Source organism: Falco biarmicus, chromosome W, assembly GCF_023638135.1.
Source record: "Falco biarmicus isolate bFalBia1 chromosome W, bFalBia1.pri, whole genome shotgun sequence".
Lineage (NCBI taxonomy): Eukaryota > Metazoa > Chordata > Aves > Falconiformes > Falconidae > Falco > Falco biarmicus.
This window is the reverse complement of record NC_079310.1, coordinates 22,325,506-22,345,297: the sequence shown is the minus strand read 5'-3', so window position 1 is coordinate 22,345,297 and position 19,792 is coordinate 22,325,506. Positions and strand designations below refer to the sequence as shown.

Here is a 19,792-nt window from a genome sequence, read left to right as displayed (position 1 = left end):
CTGAGAGTAAACCTGAAACTGATCACTCTCTTTAGATTCATCCAGTCTAGGCAGGATTCATTTGAACAACATTGAACAATTTGAACAACAACTTAGCAGTAGTAAGTTGACTGGTGTTTACTCTTTGAATAAATAACAAAAAGCTTATTTTCTCTTAGTTATACAAAGAGGTGCTGTAGTGTTGAGACTAGGAGATTTGAATAGAATCTGCATAACAGTTGTCTAGGGGAATGTGCAACAGCTCGGACAAGCAAGGGAACTTGAACTGAAATGAATGACCTTGAAGGACTTCACAGGTAGGTGAGAATATAAAATACTGCATGGTGGTATGGACATACATCTATATCTCTTCCAAACATTGCATGGAAAGAAAAACATTCTGTTTAAAAAAGGACCTTTTGTTCTCTGTGTATTTCTATGTGGCTAGGGTTAAGATCCTCTTCAACCTTTTTTCTTCCCTCTGTCTCGCTCATGGTAACATTGTAAATGAGTTAAAACAGTTGGAGGGCTGTAATAAAGTGACCTGGAAATACTGTTTCTCAAGCTTGACATGCCTCCCTGGGGAATTCTTTACAACTATACAGTTATCTCTCAACTTCCTGCCATAGATGCAAAAGTTAATTTATTAACTATACTCCTGTTTGCTTTAATCATGGTGACGATAAAACTTAATGAGTTTAGAATGGCATCGCATAAGTATTCAGAATGTCGTCTTTACCTAAAATATTCACATGCAAATATTCCTCTCAGCTGAAAATGTAGTCAGATAAAATTTAAAAAAAGAAAACCCAACAACCTAATTCATACTGCTCCTATTCAGACTGGTTTAGAGTAGATACTCTTGGTACGTGATTACGTTTATCATATGATGTGAGCAATATATGTTAGTTAGTTGTTGCTTACTGACAACTTATTATATACTACATACCTTTAATAAGACACAGAATAAAACATATGTAGTTCTCTAAGGCTTGTATATATAGTCCTCATTCAATTTATAAAATATTCTTTAACATGAGTGGAAGAAAACACTTCTGTTTAGTCACAGACATGGTTTTGCAAAAAGATCTTGCTTCGCAAGAAAAGAGAGTGAATTCCAAATGTCAACAATTAATTCATCCTGTGCTGGGTTGTACCCTCCTAGATTCTTTACAACTTTGGATTCGGACTTCTGTGTCACCCAATTTTTCTTTCTATAGTATAACCCTATTGATGAGACCAGGCTACATGTGCAGGATGCCAAAGATCTTTTTGACATATACTAAGTTTGGGATTAATATTTTTTTTAATTGCTTAATTTTTTATTCTGCAAAAGAAAAGAGAGATTTAAGCTGTTTAATCTGAAATTCTGCATGAATGGGTTATTCGTTAAATGGTGTTTAGTAGTCTTTGAAATGATTATATTCTTTTTCACTACAGTTGAAGTGGTATCTGTGACTATCATAGCTGCTCCACAGTTGGTGTGTCTACGTGGAATTCTTTACATGTTCTTTGGTGTGGCCCCTCTGGTTATAGCATCAGAGTCAAGAGAGTTTTCAGTCAGTTTACTAAGGCATTTATTCAACCTGTATGTATTTCAGGATTTCACATCCTGTGTTTGTGACTGTTTCTTCCCTGGTATATATGATGATCTGATGTTTGTGTACAATAGAGATTCTGCTAACAGTGTCATCAGTGGTGAGCCAAGAAAGAGTGATACCAGCAGCAAGTCGCTACCTTCTAACATCCTCTTTGTTCTCTTTCACCCTTAGGAAACAGATTTGGGACTATGTTGGACTAGATTTTTTTTTTTTGGTTGGTTGGTTTTTGGTGGGTTTTCTTTGTGGCTTCCCCCCCCCCCCCCAATTTGGCACAGGTACCCATCAAGTGTTGGGATGCACTTGCAGGCAAGGATGTATTTGGAAGTGGATAGTTACTAGAATGAGGTCAGTTAATTTCTCAAGAGGCCTTCAGAAACTGTCATAGTGAGAAAAGTTGAATTGCTATGGCATGTAGATAGATATCCACAGTTGCCTCCCATAGATTGTGTGTTGGGCATCTTTGTCTTAAATTTGGTAGTGAAAGGAAAGAAAGCAGAGTGCTCTACATGCTTTATAGCTTCACATTCAGAATGTTCTGGAATGTTGGAAGAGGGGTACTTGGATGTGTTTGCAGGTGCAGCTAGAAAGAGGAGATGCTTGTGTAAGTTGTACTAGATTGTATGTTCAGTGAATGTGGGTTGGAGTTTTGTAAGATTCTTCCTTTAAAATTAGTAAATAAATACATTTGGTGTTTTGGGGTTTTTTTTATACCAGTCTCTGTGTTCCTTTGGATTTGAATGCATTGTATGATCCTAGTAAAGAATTACCTCAAGTCAAATCTGTCCAAATGTGCATATCCATAAAACACTTTCAAAAAGTCTCAACAAAAAAAAAGTAAAATTTCTTAAATTGAATATTGCACAGTGGGATTTTAACAGAACTGAAGTTATCATCCAAATGTAGTAGAGCTGACACTGTTTAATTGAGGTTGCTATCCAAACTGATAGAAAGATCTCGGGTCCCCCCCCCCCCCCCCCCCCCCCCAAAAAAAAAAAAAGATCAGTTATATGTTCAAAGTTATTTTTAATCTGCACTAATCCTAGTTTTGTCATACTTATGTTAACTTGAGATTAATTTATGGAAATAAGGGGAAAACATGTAGTGTTAGATATAGTCAAATTCAAGTGATCCTGTAGTTTGCAATATAAGAAATTACTAAAGCTGTGCTTTTTGCCCAAATACATATACTGTAACCTATGCACTCTGCTTTTCTTTGTCTTTTCCATTACTTTCTTGGGTGCGTTCCTTGCTCAAGATTATGGGCAACTACTATATGTAGCCTGAGATATTGTGAAGAATGGGGGAATTGCAATTAATAAGACTGATGCAGTAGTTTTGGGGAGCTAGAGTGTGAAGATGCATTTGGTGGCACTGTATGAGTCTGGCAGATCTTAGTGTGTTTGGGTTTAGATGGCCTGACATTGAGCCTGTGTATCTATACTTTGTGGATAGTAATCTGAGGTGCAGTCCTGTGATTGTGTATTTATTGCATGCCCTATTGGCCTTAAAGCAAAAGGCAAATAAAACTTATCCTGTTTTTGGAAAGTGGTGTCCTGTCTTCAGTAGTAATTTGATAGGAAATGTCTTTCTTGATATGTACTTTAGTCAAAGAAACAGTTCTTGAAGTCTTAACTGTATTATCACTACGCACTGATTATGCTTATGTTATACGTTTTACTGATTAAAAAATATGAACTTCAACTGCAAGCAGCCTAGATGTGACTAACAAATATGCAGCTAATCACATGCCCCTTGCTACAATGTGGTGCTGGGCTTAAGTATCTGGCCATCCTGGATGGGTCTGTTTTTGCTCCCTTATTTTTGCACCTTAATTATTCAGGGCTTCCGTTACAAGTACTGCTCAGTGAAAGCATTGTAGAACTGCATTCCTTATGTTCAAATTTCTTGAATATATTTCACACACACAAAAAAATCTTCCACTAATGTGTGTTTCTAATATTTAGTGCTTTTCTGTTTTTCCCCACTCTTTTCTAGATTGGATTTTTGCTGCAGTTGCTAAAGGCTACTTTAGCACAGCCCTTCTGAGAATATTTTTGCTAAATTTAATAAGCTACTATTTACTATAGATCAGTCAGCTTGACTCTACTTAAGGATCTCTCATGTAAGATGCTGATCTTAAAAAAACTTGATTGCATATTTTTCTCCCTTTCAGCAAGCTACATTGAACGACCTCAGCTGATTCGAGCAAAAGTGCCAATAGTGAAGTTCAGGGATAAAGTCAGGCAAGTATTTTGTTCGACATAGTTTTTTAAACTCTGACACAGGAAAGCATCTATGTATGTACTATCCATATGAGTAGTCCCACTGAAGTTGTGCTTTGTGTTGTACTGTAGTTGGATTGCAAATTTGTACAGCTAGCATGCAGTGGTGGTCAGCTTACTTCCCTGATGGCCTGAAATATCTCTTGTGGTTGAGATGCTGTTTAGCTTCTGTGACGTGAATTAATAGTAGTAAATCGTATTTCTGTGGGTGATATGTACATAATGGATTCTAGTTGACAGATGGTTCATGACAGGCAAACAGTGGTAGGAAGAAAATCGTTGTGAAAGATAATTTTGCTTTCTGTGCAAGCATCTTAACTATTGAGATGCTTAAGCTACTAATTCACAGCTCTTACACTATACAAACAACACTGAAACAAACTTTAGTTTATTGTGATGACATTGTTTTCTTGATTAAAATTTTTTGTTCATTTTAGCAGAGTGTATTCTGCTGCCTTCCAGGAAGATATTCTGTGTTTAACAGTGTAGTATTACATGTACTACTAACAGTGTTAGGTGCTAATTCTGTAGCCCCCCCCCTTTTTTTTTTTTTAGAAGGGGAAAGTAACTGGAGAGAAGTGGATGTGTTGTATGTTACTGTATTCATTGTATCTTCATTATGAAGACACGAAAATAAATAATCCAGAGGCATGTACTAGGACTGAACAATGTATTTCTTGTGTGATGAATATTTGATATAGAGGAAAAAATGTGTAAAGCACTCAAACTAGTTAGAACTGAGTAACGTTCAAATCTTCCTATATTTATGGGCTTACACAATTCTTACAAAATGCATCACCTTCATGTAATAACATGGTTTGACTGTTCTTTGTAAATAGGACTTTTGAACAACTTTCTTGTATCTATTTTATCCTGCCCACATACTTCTAAATTCATTATATGCTTTTATCACAGCAGAAACCCTACTGTGATAAAACTGATTCTGTCATGTTCACAATTTGAACTAATAAATATAATCCATTTAAGCTGCTCTTGCATCTCAGATTATATAATGCTTGATAGGGTTTTGCTATGTAGTTTTTTTTAATTTACACCTTAATCCCATATTTATTTCTGTATACTTGCCTATCTTTTAAATATGTGAATAATTTTTATCTAATAACTTTCTTCTCTAACAGTACAGATGGTCGTTTCTCCCATGCTTTCTGAAAGCATTAAACTTCTCAAGCTAAAATTTGGGTTATGTGGCTTAGCTACATGTAACAATGATAGTCTTCATAGAGAAGTTAAATGATAATTCCTGGTAAAAATCTTGAATAAATCATGGAGCTATAGCAAATTTTTTTTTCTTCCAATTTAACATCAGAAAATAAACTTTAAAAAGAAACTTTAGGTATGGTAGTGATTATGTCAGAGGATGTCTTTGGAGGCATTTATAGTCTTATACTACAGTCACTTGCAAAAAAAAAAATCGTGATATTTGTATACCTTTCAGGATTTAAAGAATTCTTTATTTCCTACTAAATTAAAGTGTAATCTTGGATTAGAAGCTGCCTATTGCATTTTTTAGAGGAAAAAAGTGCTGTTCACCATCTGGTTTTCTATATTGTTTTTTTGGAAGAGGGGAGGAGAGGGAAAATGACATGACTTTGGGTTAGGGGCTTCTTGTTTGGGTTGTTTTTTTCCTTTTCCAGTTATCTTTCTCTTATGTACCCTGTTATCTCCATCTGTGTTCTGACTTTTTATTTAAAGTATCTGTTTCTTCCCAATCCTTATTGGCCTCTGTCTTTCCTAGGCTCATATATGTTTTTATATATATATATATATATACACACATACATGCACACTCCATTCATTTTTTTTCACAGAGGTCTTGAAAAATGGTTTGGGTATTCTGTACCCATGGGACTAAGCTTGTTTTGGCCAAAACCAGAAACTAAATGTGACAAGTTTCCTGTGAAAGCCAATTCTCTTGATGCCTGGCTGTTGAGAGAAGGTGGTAGAATTCAATGGGTGCTATCTCTGTGTCTGGATTTTAATGTTGTCAGTGGTCCATATATACTTGAAAATTGCTATTTACTACTTATTTTGATTTGGTGAAAGGAGAAAGCATTCAGTTTGTGTTCTCCTTTTTCACCTTAAAGTTTTTGTTAATGTTTAATAAATTCTAGGCCTATGTTCCCCTTATAACGGTTCAAGAGAATCCAAAGGAGTGTTCAGGCAAACTATGTGAATGTGACTTGGACATATAAAATGGTAATGGCTGTTGCAGAATGGCTGTGTGATCATGGCCATGACTCCCTTAAAGATCTTTGTGAAACAAAGTTAGCGTAAGTTAGCTGAAGCAGGCCTTGCAGCTATGCTGAGGCATGCTGATAAGGAAGCTGAGAAAAACACTGACCTTGTGCCTAATGTTGTAAATAACTTTGAGGAATCCGCGTAGACAAGAGAGGAAAAAAAAATATGTAGCTAGCTATCCGCAGAAACCGCAAGTAGGAGGACATATGAAAATGTAACCCTTTAGAGCTTAGCCAATCAGCAGATGACTAGTAGGCATAATTAACTGGAACTGTATATAAGACATAATCGCGCCGTAATAAATCGAAGCTTGCTTTATCACTCATATTGAGTCGGCCGCTTGCTTCCCCTCGCTCGTCGCAAATAGCTACTACTTTGTCAATAATAGGCTCTTCTTGTTGTGAGTTAAAATGTTTCTATGGCTTACTGACTATTAATATTGTTTCTTGAGTACTGTGAGCAGTTAAGCTCTATATGCAGTATGAAGTTCAATTTGGGGGATATAAATAAAGCAGGTAGTGCTTGTTTGCCTTGACCTTATTTGCTGTTAACGGTATGAAACAATTGTTAAAAATTGCATGCTCTGAAACAATTCAGAAGTCTTTTCACACGTGCCACTTACTATATAAATGGTTTTCACTTAAAAATGCTTTCTGATTTATCTCTGCCCATCATTGCAGAAAAGAGATTCTTACCTTTTGACCTCTTCCAGTTATTCTTCTCAGTTCATTGGCGTGACTAGCTAAACTAATACCTCAGAATCGTTCCTGGCATCGAAAGTTGTCCATAGTAAATTGTGTATTGTCTAGTTGGGAGAAAGATTTGTTAAAAATCCAAAAATTATTTGATGTCCTTAGGCCTAGATTTGGATTTTCATGTATCTTCTATGTAAAACAAGAACTACGTTTTGATGATAATGGAATTCAAGTCTATAAACAATTAAAGTACTATAAACAAAATCAGTAGAAATCACAGCATCAAAACTGAAGAAAATTTATAGAGTATTATTTAAAAAATTATTTCTCTACCTCTAGGTAATAGATATTCTGAAATTTAATATCTGATGCTCAGGTGTTTTTCTCATCAACAGCTGTGTGGAGTTTGACTTGAATGTAAACAATGTCATAGGAATAAGAAATACATTCCTTCTGAGAACCTATGCATACAGTAAGTTTTTAGTATATTCTATAAACTCTGCTTTTTAAACTTGTTGTTTGGTATTTATAGACTATTAAAATTGATTAGGTTAATATATATAATTACCTAGTTAACTGCGTTAGCTTCAAGATAACTTCTTGTTGTCCTCTATAAATATATGTAGAAAACTAATATATCTGCTAAGTTTTTAATTGAATATTGTAATATTCAGAAGATAACAAAGATCCTTCATATTAAGGTCCACATATCTACTACAAGGGTTGCTTCAGTCTTCTACAGATAATTATACTAATGATTATCTTGTATAATCTCCAGTTTATTTTATTTCGTTACAGCCACTGATAGGGATGTGTGACCAATAGCTAGCTGTGGCTGTGTGCTGTTACTGAGTCTTTCCTTGGAAAATCCATAACACTGCTTCAGTTCTTATATTAACCATAAAATAAAACTGGTTTGTGTCTCCTCAGGAATCTGTTTCACTATCTTTTCCTGAAACTTAGAGTTATAAAGGGGAAGTAATAAGAACAGCACTCTTAATGCTGTGCTAAGCTCTTCTTACTTAGCATCACGATGTCATTTGGCAGATAAATACATAAGGAGTGGACCTCAGGCTGCTACTTCTAGGCCATCTGTGCTGCTTAGTTTACCACCTGTAAGTGGTACCACTCCTTCACCACCAAGGAGTGAGTTGGTAACTAAGGGAGACTTGTGATTGAAAAAACTTATCTCCTCAATGTGTGAGACCTTCCTAAATAGGCAAGCTACATCAAGCATAGTCTGTCATCTTGTCTTTGGACAACAAAATCTCTCAGGTGACATCAGGCAAATGAAAAGCAAATGGAAACTTTTATCAGACAGTCTCTTGACATACTTCTAGAAGTCATCATCAACCAGGGTGGATAGCATTAAAAGTATTATCCTGCTCACTTAAATTTTATGTGGCTGAAGGGCTTCACCCTGCACAGGAGCAAAAAATTAAATTGCCCATACATCTTCCACATGAGAGGTATCTCTGTTCCATTAGAACAAATTAGATGCTTAGGCAAACAAGGGACTGCTTATCTTAGTGAGCATGATAAAAAATATTCATAAATATTTCTGTGGATGTTCTTCTGTCTTTTTGAATTTAGCCCTTCTATGTTGGTGCATAGGTACTGTAAAAAAAAAAAAAATTAAAAAAAAAATTTCAAAGATGATATGGCAAAGCGAAGCAGAATGCCCCCAGAAGGGGAAAATGTAGGTAGGTTAAGCAGAGCTATCAACTAAAGTTGATGCTGTTGTGTTATCAGTTGGTCAACTAAGGAGGCATGTCTGCAATTAAATTAGCAATTGATGGTTGGGATATTTCAGTTAGTGGAAGCTGAACCTTTTAGTTTTGAGCAAATAATATTGCTGAGCATCTTCTTGAGGAGGTAGCTTGTTGACTGATGAAAGAGTGTCAGGAAAAGTTTACTGGCCGTGTTGCACACTTTGTTATATACTAATTATGGGTACTAGCAAACAGAAAACCTTATCTTGGAATGAGGTCAACTAAAAAGATATTTTTTTTTGGTGGCACAATAGAAGAAAAGTGTCCAGTTTGGAATTTGAGCCTATTTGTATTTCTGTCATGGAAAAAATCCTATTTCACTTAATGCATGTTCATATGATGTCTGTACAGTAATTCTTCTGCATCTCACAGTTAGTGTAGTAGTAGTCATATCTCTTAGTTCAACCACTGGTGTATAACGTAGGGGATGAGGTGACTGGTGGTAAAGAGTTTTGTTTTGCAGAGGTCTTCCAGATCTAGGACATTCATTCCAAGAAGAGTACTACTTTCAGGGGCATGTGTGCTGAGCTGCTGCGAATAGGTTGTGAGGAAAATCTCATGCTTGGTAGGATTTTCAGAACAATGGAGAATGCAGCAACTGGTGCTATTGCAGAATGTTTCTTGTCCTGGATGAAGTAATTACCTCTGGATGTATTCCTGTCCTGATGTGTGGAATGCAAAACTTTGTCCAGTGATGTCAAGTTAGAAAAGATATTCCAAAACATATGAGGCATTGTAAGGCAGCTGACAGAGCTCATGATCTGTTTCCATGTATCTGCAAATAATAAATAATGCTGTAAGGTCCCTAGGAGGTAGTGGTGAGTGACATCTCCCTATAACACATTACAGCCTTCATTAGAAGGCTATCTATATTCCCCAGAAATTCAGAAGGTCATAGCTGGAATATGACTATTTATGTCTTTACTCATGAAAAGCACATCTTGATTTAATGTGTTATTGTATCTAACAGATCTCATTACCAAAAAAAAAGCTATTGAGGGCAAGGCAAATTTAATATTTTGGTGCAGGGATTACTGCTTTCATGGATCCTGAAGAAAATGTAAGCATGAGCTCTGTGTCCTCCAACCAGAAGAATTTTTTTCCTTGCCCTCAAAGTTTATATAATCTAAATAAGAAAAACTTAGACTTGGTTTGTCCTGGCAGCAAGTTCATTTAGGCAATTAGTTCAGTGAACTGGAGAGAACTTAAAGTAGAATGTGACGCTGCTTCATTGATTGGCACATCCAGTTTTGTCTTATCTGTAAGTTACCTGGCATACCTTGTGATGTATCTGTGGATCTTACTATTCAGACTGTTTTCAAATGCAAATATATTTTTCTGATTTTTATAAGATGAATAGTCGTTGTAGAATAATTAAGTAAATTCTATAAAATATTTACTCCCATGTTCTGAGGTTACCTTTTGTATTATGCTGATCAAGTAGGAACAAATATTGATTGATTGCTGCCTAGTTAAATGTGCTTTTTTTTGAGAAGCATTTATTTTATTTGCAGTTGAGAATAGAGTTCGTCCATTAGTACTGGTGGTTAAGAAGTGGGCAAGTTATCATGACATAAATGATGCCAGTCGTGGTACTTTAAGCAGCTATAGTCTTGTGCTGATGGTTTTGCACTATTTACAGAGTAAGTATTTTTTTTTTCTTGTTGAAACCATCCCTTTTTAAGTTCTTATTTGTGTAGTTTTCCTCTTTAATGAAAATTAAACACTGGCAGGAGTTATCTTGCACGCACAAAAAAAAATCTGACATTTAAGTGGTTTTACTCCATTTTATTAGGGCTGCTTTTTTATTTAACAAGTGGACTTATTCTCTTTGGAGGTAGTTACCAGCTTTAAAAGTAAAAAATAAATCTCTGTACCTGCAGGACACAATGTAACTATAAAAAAACCTCAAGCTCTAGTTAACAAAATTTTGCCTTTTAACAAAGGGAAATACCTAAAATAAATAATAACCCAACCAAAAAACCCCAAACCACTGAAATTGTTATATTTATTTGGGAGCTTCCAAGAAAATTCAAAGGGACAACAAATGATGTGGGGTTGCTTATCTGTGCTCTGAGTGAAGGACTGAACATTGGGGACGTGTGTGCAAGAATGCACTACCATGTGGTTAGATGTTTCCAATGATTACTCCATTCTGTAAGGTCTTCAACATCAGTCGCTATTAGAAGTTGGGATATTTGACTGCCACTGGCAGTCAACTTTTATTGTGACTTTAATATATTGAAACATTGAACATCTGTATGGAGCTGGATGACTTCACCCGAGAAACTAAGGATCCTTGTTGAGAATTCAAGAAAGCCATACAGTCAAGAAATGTTCTTGAAGAATAGATTGAAATGAGCTTATCTCCCTATTTTTATTTTTATTATTATTAAAAGAAATCCATGTTTGATTCTTTTTTTTTTTTTTTGGTAGTTTTCAATTTTTGCTTAAGACTTAAGGAATCATTTAGCTCAATATGAATATCTTGATTGTTTATTAGGGGATAAGTGGCTTCAGAAAGGAAGGCAAGGAACCCCTTGTATATCTTGTGGAGTGACATGCCTGTAGAAGTATTTTCTTAATTCCTGTCAGTTCATATATAGACTTGTGTATCTTGCTGCTTGTATTCATTCTACATCTTTGTTTTATTTTTTTGTAATGTGTTCATTGTTCATGTTAATGACAGCTGGTTCTTAACACTTTATGTTTATATCTGTGGACAAGTTGTGTATGCTCTCACTTTAGACTTTTTCCCTTTGTCAGTTTGTGTAGGTTTTAATTTTTTTTTTAATCTAATAGAAAGATTAATGTTTAGTTTCTCTGACAGCTTCTTTGGCCTGGAATGTCGATAGTTGGCTGCCTGCTCTACAGCAAGTATTTATTAGTTTCAAGATTGCACTGCACCCACCCTGTACTAGGGTGGAAAGCCTTTATGATAATTGACTCAGCTGAAAGCCAGCCACCAGCTAGAACAGTATCTGTAGTAGAAGACCTAGGAGGGTGGGTGTTTTGTCTGTTTGGGATCTAGTTGGCTGGTTTACTTCTGAATTTTGACACTTGTGATGTGTGCTCATTATTAATGTACCAATCACAAGGATAGTAGGACATAAGCTAGTCTATCCAATGACTGTGTTGTCTTTTCTACACCTACTATGGTGAAATTCTATGGATTTTTTTTATGTGGAAAGCAAGGAAAATGCGTCCAGGTCTGTTGTCACAGCTCTGAAAGCATATTGTAGGTGACTGAGTACTTCAGTATTGATCCTTAACAAAAAAAAAAAATCCCAAGCAAACAAAAATTGTTGATTTGGAGGAGGTGAAGTGACAAGCAACTTTAATCAATTTGGACTTTTTATTTTTATTAGTTATAAGATTGAAAATGTTGGGAGCAACTGGATGCTATGTAAAGGTGAAGCACATGCAGGAGAGGAGAAAAAGAATCTTTATGTGGTCTAGTAATGAGTGACCATCTCAACAGTGACTTGATAAGCATTTGATAGTGTTACTTTTTTTTTTTTTAATGGGAAAGGGCCTTTTCGCTTTGAAAATGGATTTGGAAAATAAATTTCTGTGCATTGTGGTAACTCTAGAGACTTGTTTTGGGTGCTGTGTGCAGTCATGAATAGCCAATTACTGAGCTGTACATAAAAGTAACACACAAAAGGGAAGAGAGTAGGAGTTACAAGTATAAATGTGTAGGCTTGCTACAGTGTTAACAACCTTGCAAGCATGAGGGCATTTGTAGTCATCTGTGGCAGCTGCCACAGCTGTCTGGGAAAGGGGGGGGGGGAGTTCAAATAATTCCTTTCATGTAAAACTGTGGTCAGTCAGCTGCCTGGGAAGGATCAACAGTCTGCAGGCCAAAGAGGAGCTATTATCAGTGCTTCATCAGTCTTTTCTGCTAAAAAAGGCTGAAATGTGTCACTGGACATGTATCTAGCACTAGCTGTTTAGGTTCTGATGTTTTATTCATAAAGATTTTAACTTTTTTTTTTTTCTTTTACTGAAAGCAGCTTGTGTCCTAGTCACAGAATTTTCTAATAGGGCTTTTGTTGATGTTACTGGGCAGAGGGAGCTTTCTTTAGCAGTAAACGGTGTCCCTGTCTTCACTAGGCATTTTTTTCCCTTTATTAATCCATTTCCATATTCTCATACTTGTATGGAAGCCTTTGAATCTAAGGTTAGTGTGTCTTGAGTTTATTTTGTAGATGCATCAGCATCTTGTGCGTGAACTTTCCTGCAGGTAACAGGTCCAACTATCTTGTACAGTAGAAAAAGGAAAATTTGCATGGCAAATGCTAGTGGTAAAGGGTAACTTCTTTTCCCCCTTAACTCTATCCTCCTAGTAATTACGCAGACCCAGATGAAATACCTTGATTGCTCATGTTGCTCAGATTTTGTTGCCTTTTCTTTCATTATGGCAGATATTTGGAAAATATCCAAGATCTTGTAGAAATAAGATGCTCTTTCATATTTCTGAACACCCACAAACAAAATAAAGCTATTATTAAAGCAGCTGTGATCATATTCTTAGTAGTCCTGCTAGTTAATATAGTATACTCTTTGAAGATATCCCAAGCATGTTCTGAGAATTATGCTGTTTTGATTCTTAGTCCCTATGGAAAAAGTATTTTGTAACATCTGTTACCCTGTGAGACCTTGTCTGAAGGGTGAATTAAGTCCCAAGTCAGTCCTGTGTGCTGAACTTAATTATTGTTCTCCCTAGTGAATGATGTAGACCAATTCTTTAAAGACATGTTGAAGACATGATGTTGAAGCTTTAGTATGAGGAGTGCTCTTAACAGTTCTGTAGCTTGAGTAGGATATGAATATTTTAGGTGGTGGGTTTTTTTTTTTTTTTTCCTATCTATGGCACCATCTAATCTGGGAGAGAAGGGTTGTGTGTTCCCCCCACCCCGTTACTTGTATTGTGCAATATATGCTTTCCCTGTTCAGGACTTTCATAAGTTATAGACATTAATGATACTAACAAACACAAAATAAACTAAACAATTGTATGACCTTTATAACCTGTTTGCCGTTTAGTAGACTAGCTAACAGCATTAGACTGTATGGGGATGTTTCTAGCAATTGCTGCTGAATGTTACTTTTATCTTTAGGTTACTTTTGGAGATGGTATGTAATACTTTACAGCTGAAGAATGTGTACTTATGCAGTATCTGGAGACTTCCTGTGCTGTGACAAAGTCATATTAGATGTAAGGAAAAAAAAAAAAAGCTCTGATTTTCCCTTAGGGAATCTAGATGAGTTTCTTATAGCTGTGAATTAAAATTAATTTTAAGAGTCAAGTTGTACCCAGCTGCTGTAGAATTTTTCATGTGTTCTACAAATAGCAGTATCCTAGTAACAGCTTCCCTTAGCTGAATTAACTCCTTATACTACGATATACAAGATATAGTAATAGAAAGAAAGATTTGTGGGAAAACTTATTTTACAAAATGCATGGAAGTGAAGTTCTTAAATGTTTCTAAGATGGAATTTCAGTAGTTGATATGATAGTTACCTGTGAATTACATGAATTATAGCAATTTTCAACTTTTTTTTATAGCCCTACCTGAACCTATCCTTCCATTTCTCCAAAAAAATTACCCAATAAGTGTCTCTCATACACATATGTGTAGTAAATTAAGCTGCTTATCTAAAATATGTGAATTCTTAAATATCTAATGGTTTAAGTTAAACACAGTCTGTAAGCTTGGTCATTGATACACTAAACAGAAGTGTGAAAAGTTATTTGCTGCTTTTTATAATTTCTTTAGTAAAAAGTTTGTTATATGTAAGAAGACTTCACACACAGTGGGAAATGAGTGCTAATGAGAGCTGCTGACATAATTTTCTTTATGCTGGCCTGAAAATATCCCTGTCATCTGTAACTTTGACGCTCAATTCTTAATGTGTTAAATAGTGTTGTTTCCATCCAACTGTGGTGTTTCAGAATTCTATACCTTCCCATAGCTGAGTTGCTTGATATTTCTGGGTGCAGGGAGTGAATGATATGTTTTAGGGAGACTTTTCAGACCTCACAAAATTGGGCCTCAATCCAACAAGATTTGTCCCCTTTTGGGGACTTTGCTGTTATTTTTAGATCATACTCTGAGTTCCAGAGGACTCTGTAAATTGGTGTGCTTTGATCCTCTGCAGAATTAGGACTGTGATTAGTGAGCCTTAATCTAAGGAAGATTACCTAGAAATAACAGCTACTGTCTTAAATATTTGTCTGAGGACAAAAGAGCTATTGCTGAATAGTTCTATGCTATAATTTATTTAGAGGAATGCTTTATTTCTTCTTCCTTTCCTTTCATGTGTCACTTCTTAAATTTGTTTTTTCCCTTTATTCATAGTTACTATAGTTTGTCTCTGTCTACTTTGTGTTGGTTTTTTTTTTACTGTTGCTGATAATTGTGCTGAGGTAGTAGTATCAGAAAGTCATTCTTTCTTTTGCATATACTTCCTATAATGCTGAAATGGGAATATTTGATGGCACTGTACATTAGGGAGAAAGAACTGTGGTGTCAGCCATCTTGGGTGATTAGAATAGTCAAGATGTAGAAGAAAGCTTTGAGCTATAGTAAGCTGTTTTATTTCTGTTTTGTAACCCTGCTTAGGTAGTACCTTCTAATCTCTTCATTATTAGTGCTTTAAGCATTTGAAGCTGTCTTTCATTTCTTGTACACCTAGCTTTATCTGGTGGATTGATTTTAAATTTCTAAATTTGCTAATTATATTTACCTAAAGCTCATATGCTGTAGTATCTTTTGTGTAGCATGTAAGTTAAAGAAAACAACTGTAAGAATCTGTAATTTTGACTTCTTTGTAGTAATAATTCAAACACTTATATTTGTAGTGTTTGAACTGTGTAAATGCCTTCAAAGTACTATACTAATATTAATGGTTTAAATCATTAAAGTAAGCGTACAATACCATAAGCTGAAAAATCTGATGAATTTGTACTAAATGTAAAGTTCTAACTTGTATCCTGTGACAGTGGTAAAACACTTGCAGGTTCGTGCGTTTCTAGAACGCTGCTGTAGGAATAGCATTTTTACCTTGTTTCAACATAGATTTCTTTGTTGGTTATCTATCTTGCCTTTTGGAGTATGGACAAATATTCTAGGATTACAACTAGAATAAAAATAATATTTTATACATGCTTACTATAAACCCAAATTAAAACTATGGATCAGGATACTAAAAAAAAAAATTATGCTAGAAATTTGCAAATATATTTTTAGTCTACTGTCTTCATTAGGAATGCAATCACTTAAAATGTGCGGTGAAAGTTACAATTTCTGAATATTGATACTGCAAAAAAATTTTAAAATGAAAATCGGAAACACACCAAAACTATTCTGGTCTTGTAGCTTGCAGTAATAAATAGAAAACATGGGCAAATGTCAGTATCCAAAGAAACCATGTATTTTTCTTTGTGGTTGTAGCTAGTCAAAGCTGTGTCTCTGTCCTAATACTACACGTAAATGCTGCTTCTCCCTTTCTGAAACAAACCACCCTACTTACAGTCTGTTGGGTTTGTGGGTGGTTTTGGTGTTTCTGCTTGGTGGTTGGTGTGGGGTTTTTTTCCAAATGAAATTTGCAGCTCCTGCAGTTTGAAAATATTTCTGTGCTTTGAAGGAAACTGCTTGTTTTAAATTGTAGGTGCTGTGTAAGAGAGACATGCTTACCTTAAGTGAGAAACAAAAGGCAGATTCTGTGACTTGGTGTATCCCTACTGGAGATGTGATGGGTGAGAAGTCCTGTAAAGTCACCAGATCTGACCACCTGTATGTTCTCTTGCCATGGGGGAGTCTCCAGCTGGCACTGAGCTGATGTTTTTCAACTGCTAGTTCAGGGGGAGTGTTGGAGCCAGATGGGGTAGATGAGTAGCCCACAAAAATGTGTTGATCAGTTCTGAAGCTTATATAGAATTTGCCTAAGTGTTATGACTTTCACAGATAAGCTCTGGAGAACCTGTGGTGGTTTAGTCCACTATTGCTTCTGGTTGTCTTGCTGTGTATTTGCCAGAGGTGAACATTGCTGCAACTGGGAGTCAGAAGGGAAACATGTGCCTCGGGCTGCTCTGGAACGCTGGAGACTGGTGTATTAGCTTAAATCCAGATGGAGCTGGGTCTCAACTAGTGCTCTGGATTGTGAACTTCGTGGACTCTAGCATGAGTGGATTTTTCTGCTTCATGAGCAGCCATATCTTACAAAGGGATGAGACAGAAGATGGGATGGTACTTACTGTAGCTACTTCATGTGTGGGAGTCAGTCCTTGTACAGACAGTTTGCTGCACCCTTTGAGTTGCACTTGTTTAAAGTATAAAAATGAATTAAATCTTCATCTGTAAGACTGGAGAAGGGTGTTTTATGCATGTGACTAGATACCTATAAAAAATGGCAAGATACTGTGCTGATGTTACTACTGTAAACTTTTTTTGAAGGAAGAATCTTGTACAGAGTTAAACTCATACATCAAGATATTCAAATTTAAAGATATTTTTTTTGTATGTATGCTTGTGTTCCTTTCCCAGTGTGTAAGTTGGAATGAGAATATGCATAAGCATTATGTAGCTTGAATATAAAACATCTTGCTGAATGCTAATGTTTCCCTGAGAAATCAGTCAACCAAAGTAAAGATTAGAGATCTAGCAGGGGGAAAAAAAAATTTGGGGGTCCCTTTTTCTGTGGCATTTTGAAATAATGGATAGCTCATCTATATTTGTTTCTCAATGAAATCTTGAATTTTCCATTTTTCTTAAGATGGAATGAGGCAAAGACGCAGCAAGCAAATTGGGGACTAGTTTTAAAAGAAGTTGAATTACTTGTCTTCTAGAGCAAGTTAAAAAAGTAAAACTTACAGGAAGGCCTACTTGAAACTAAGCTAATTTGAAGGATGCTTTGTAATACTGTTTTATTACCAACCTCCCTTATGTGCAGAATCTATAATCTGTACCTTGTTCTGTTTATCTAGTTATTCCCTGAGTCCCTCTAGCAGGAAGTATTGTTATTCCTGTTTTACAATAGGTGAACGGAAGCAGAGGGAGGCTAATAGAGTTTCATGGGGTTTCTGTGGCAAAGCAGAAAAATGAGCCTAGGTATCCTGTGGCTGGTCTGATCTCTTGTTCAGTGGACACCGAGTGATTGCTTTGTTAAGAAATGAACTTAATCTACTGTGGTTATTGATATATTGAATACTTATTTGGGTTTACATGTAAAACTCTAATCTGGTAATAGTAATTTTCCTCCATAAGAAACTGTATTTCAGACAGATGAAATACCCCTCCCTCTTCCCATATTAACTTATTGGCATTAGTAGACATCTGTTGTAGTTTCATTGCATTTCTGTTTTGTATTGTTGGAGGACAGCAGCCATTGTTCTCATTCCTTTTTCCCCCCATGCCCATTTCCTCATGAGCTGTTATACTGCTAATACTAAATTAATTTATTTGTGATTCTTCCACAACTTTCTGTGGGTGTGAGCAAGGAGTGACTTTCACTTCAGTAACCTATCTGATTAACATTAGGGTTAAAACTGTATATATTGTATAATCTATGAACAACTGTTTCCCTCTTAGATCTTTATATGTGTTGCGACAGAGGGAAGACACAGTCACTCAATATGAGTGATCAGCAGACTTCGTTTATTGTCCCTTACAGTCACCTTTTATGCCTTCTTATAATTAGCTCATACATATTACAAAAGTTAAGCTCATTATTGGTTAGTTGCCTAAATACCAAGCCCGCCCCTAGTTTCTCTTCTGTAGTTATCTGTTCCCACCTGTAACATTCTTTTCCCACCACGATCTTCCTGTTATTGTGTAACAAGAACAGCCAAGGATAGTGTATTTTTGTTTTACTTCAGATAAGCTGAGAGCGATGTGCATTTTTGTCCAGCCAGCTGGACTATGTCTATGTGACCCTTTTCAGCTAGCCAGTTATCCACAATATGTATGCTGCGTATCTGCTTTTTATGTCTGTTTCCATGTTTTTGGTGTGTTCTGTTGGATTGTAAACTGTTACATTCTGAGCCCTGCTAACTATAATAATACTTTATATGCAAAGTTATATCATGTGAGAATAAGACCTTAAATTTTTCACAGCTAGAAGAATGGCTTTTTCTCCCATAAGGTATTGTGCAAAGTTCCAGGAAGCCTTGCTAGAGCTGGCAAAAGAGGACAGGAGTCTGAAACTTTCCAATCCTACTGGTTTTATTGCTATCCATGCTTTTCTCAGAGCCTGCTGTGAATGTAGAAATAGTATTACAGTGTATAGCTGTTCCAGTGATAATCTAGTACTATAAAGTGATATTGATACTATTCCTTAAAATAACAAAGGAGTGGAAGGGGAGATAGTAATGATTGAATGGGTCCCTACATTTACGTAGATGTATGTCCTTATGTGGATGTAGAACTTGTATTTGTGTGTCTTGGGTTTATTTTCCTTAAAATACATTGCTGTAAAATGTAGTATCCTGGTATTACCAGGTTTTAAAAATAGTTTCTCTAGCTAGCAATAGAAGATATATATTCTTCTGAGAGACTGGGGTACATAGAGGAGAACCTAAAGGATGTGATGGACACCCAAACTGTATAGCAGATTTAAAACCATGTTAATTTAGTCTTGTGTAGATTCCTTTTAAAGCTGGCTTTCCTTTATAACAAAGCTGACTCCTTCTTCTCCCCCAAAGAAAAGCATACTCCAGCTTAAATGCTGCATTCTGTGTATTCGGGTTTTCTGTATAACTTATTCTTTCAGGTAAGTTTGCTAGAGGTGCTACTGCAGTCTTTGAACTCACCATGTGGGAGGATGCAGGTTCATATTGGAGCTACTGGGTTTGACATCTAATTTTAACTCTGTGCTGTGGGGAAGAATAAGTCGGGCCTTTCTTTCAGATTGAGAGTTTCTGTACCACAGTTATGGGAACTTGGCAATAAGTGCATTAGCTTCACCTACTCTTATTTTGGTTTGACTGCAGCCAGCTCAGTGCAGGCTATCTTACTCAGCTTCCGTTCATGTGGTTTTACTAGCATGTAAACACAAGTCCAGCTCAGATTCTCCCATGATAAAATTATTTAGCAAATAGAAGGCAAGGGATGGTCTCGGACGCTCCTGTGCAAGATGATTTTACCTGAGCTCGTGGGAAGTAACTAGCATCCAACAGGAGTGCAAGAGAAAGAGCTGTT

At 36.0% G+C, this 19,792-nt stretch overlaps 1 protein-coding gene across 1 annotated transcript in view; it reads left to right on the top strand.

The window, feature by feature from the left end:
- The window catches only part of LOC130142024 (poly(A) RNA polymerase GLD2-like), a gene marked incomplete at its 5' end in the record, with an annotated part of 44,661 nt that overhangs the window by 9,034 nt on the left and 15,835 nt on the right, over nt 1-19,792 (top strand). The window contains 4 exon segments of the mRNA XM_056323426.1: nt 3,754-3,823; nt 7,212-7,288; nt 10,103-10,235; nt 14,138-14,210. Coding sequence (XP_056179401.1) covers nt 3,754-3,823; nt 7,212-7,288; nt 10,103-10,235; nt 14,138-14,210 — 353 coding nt within the window.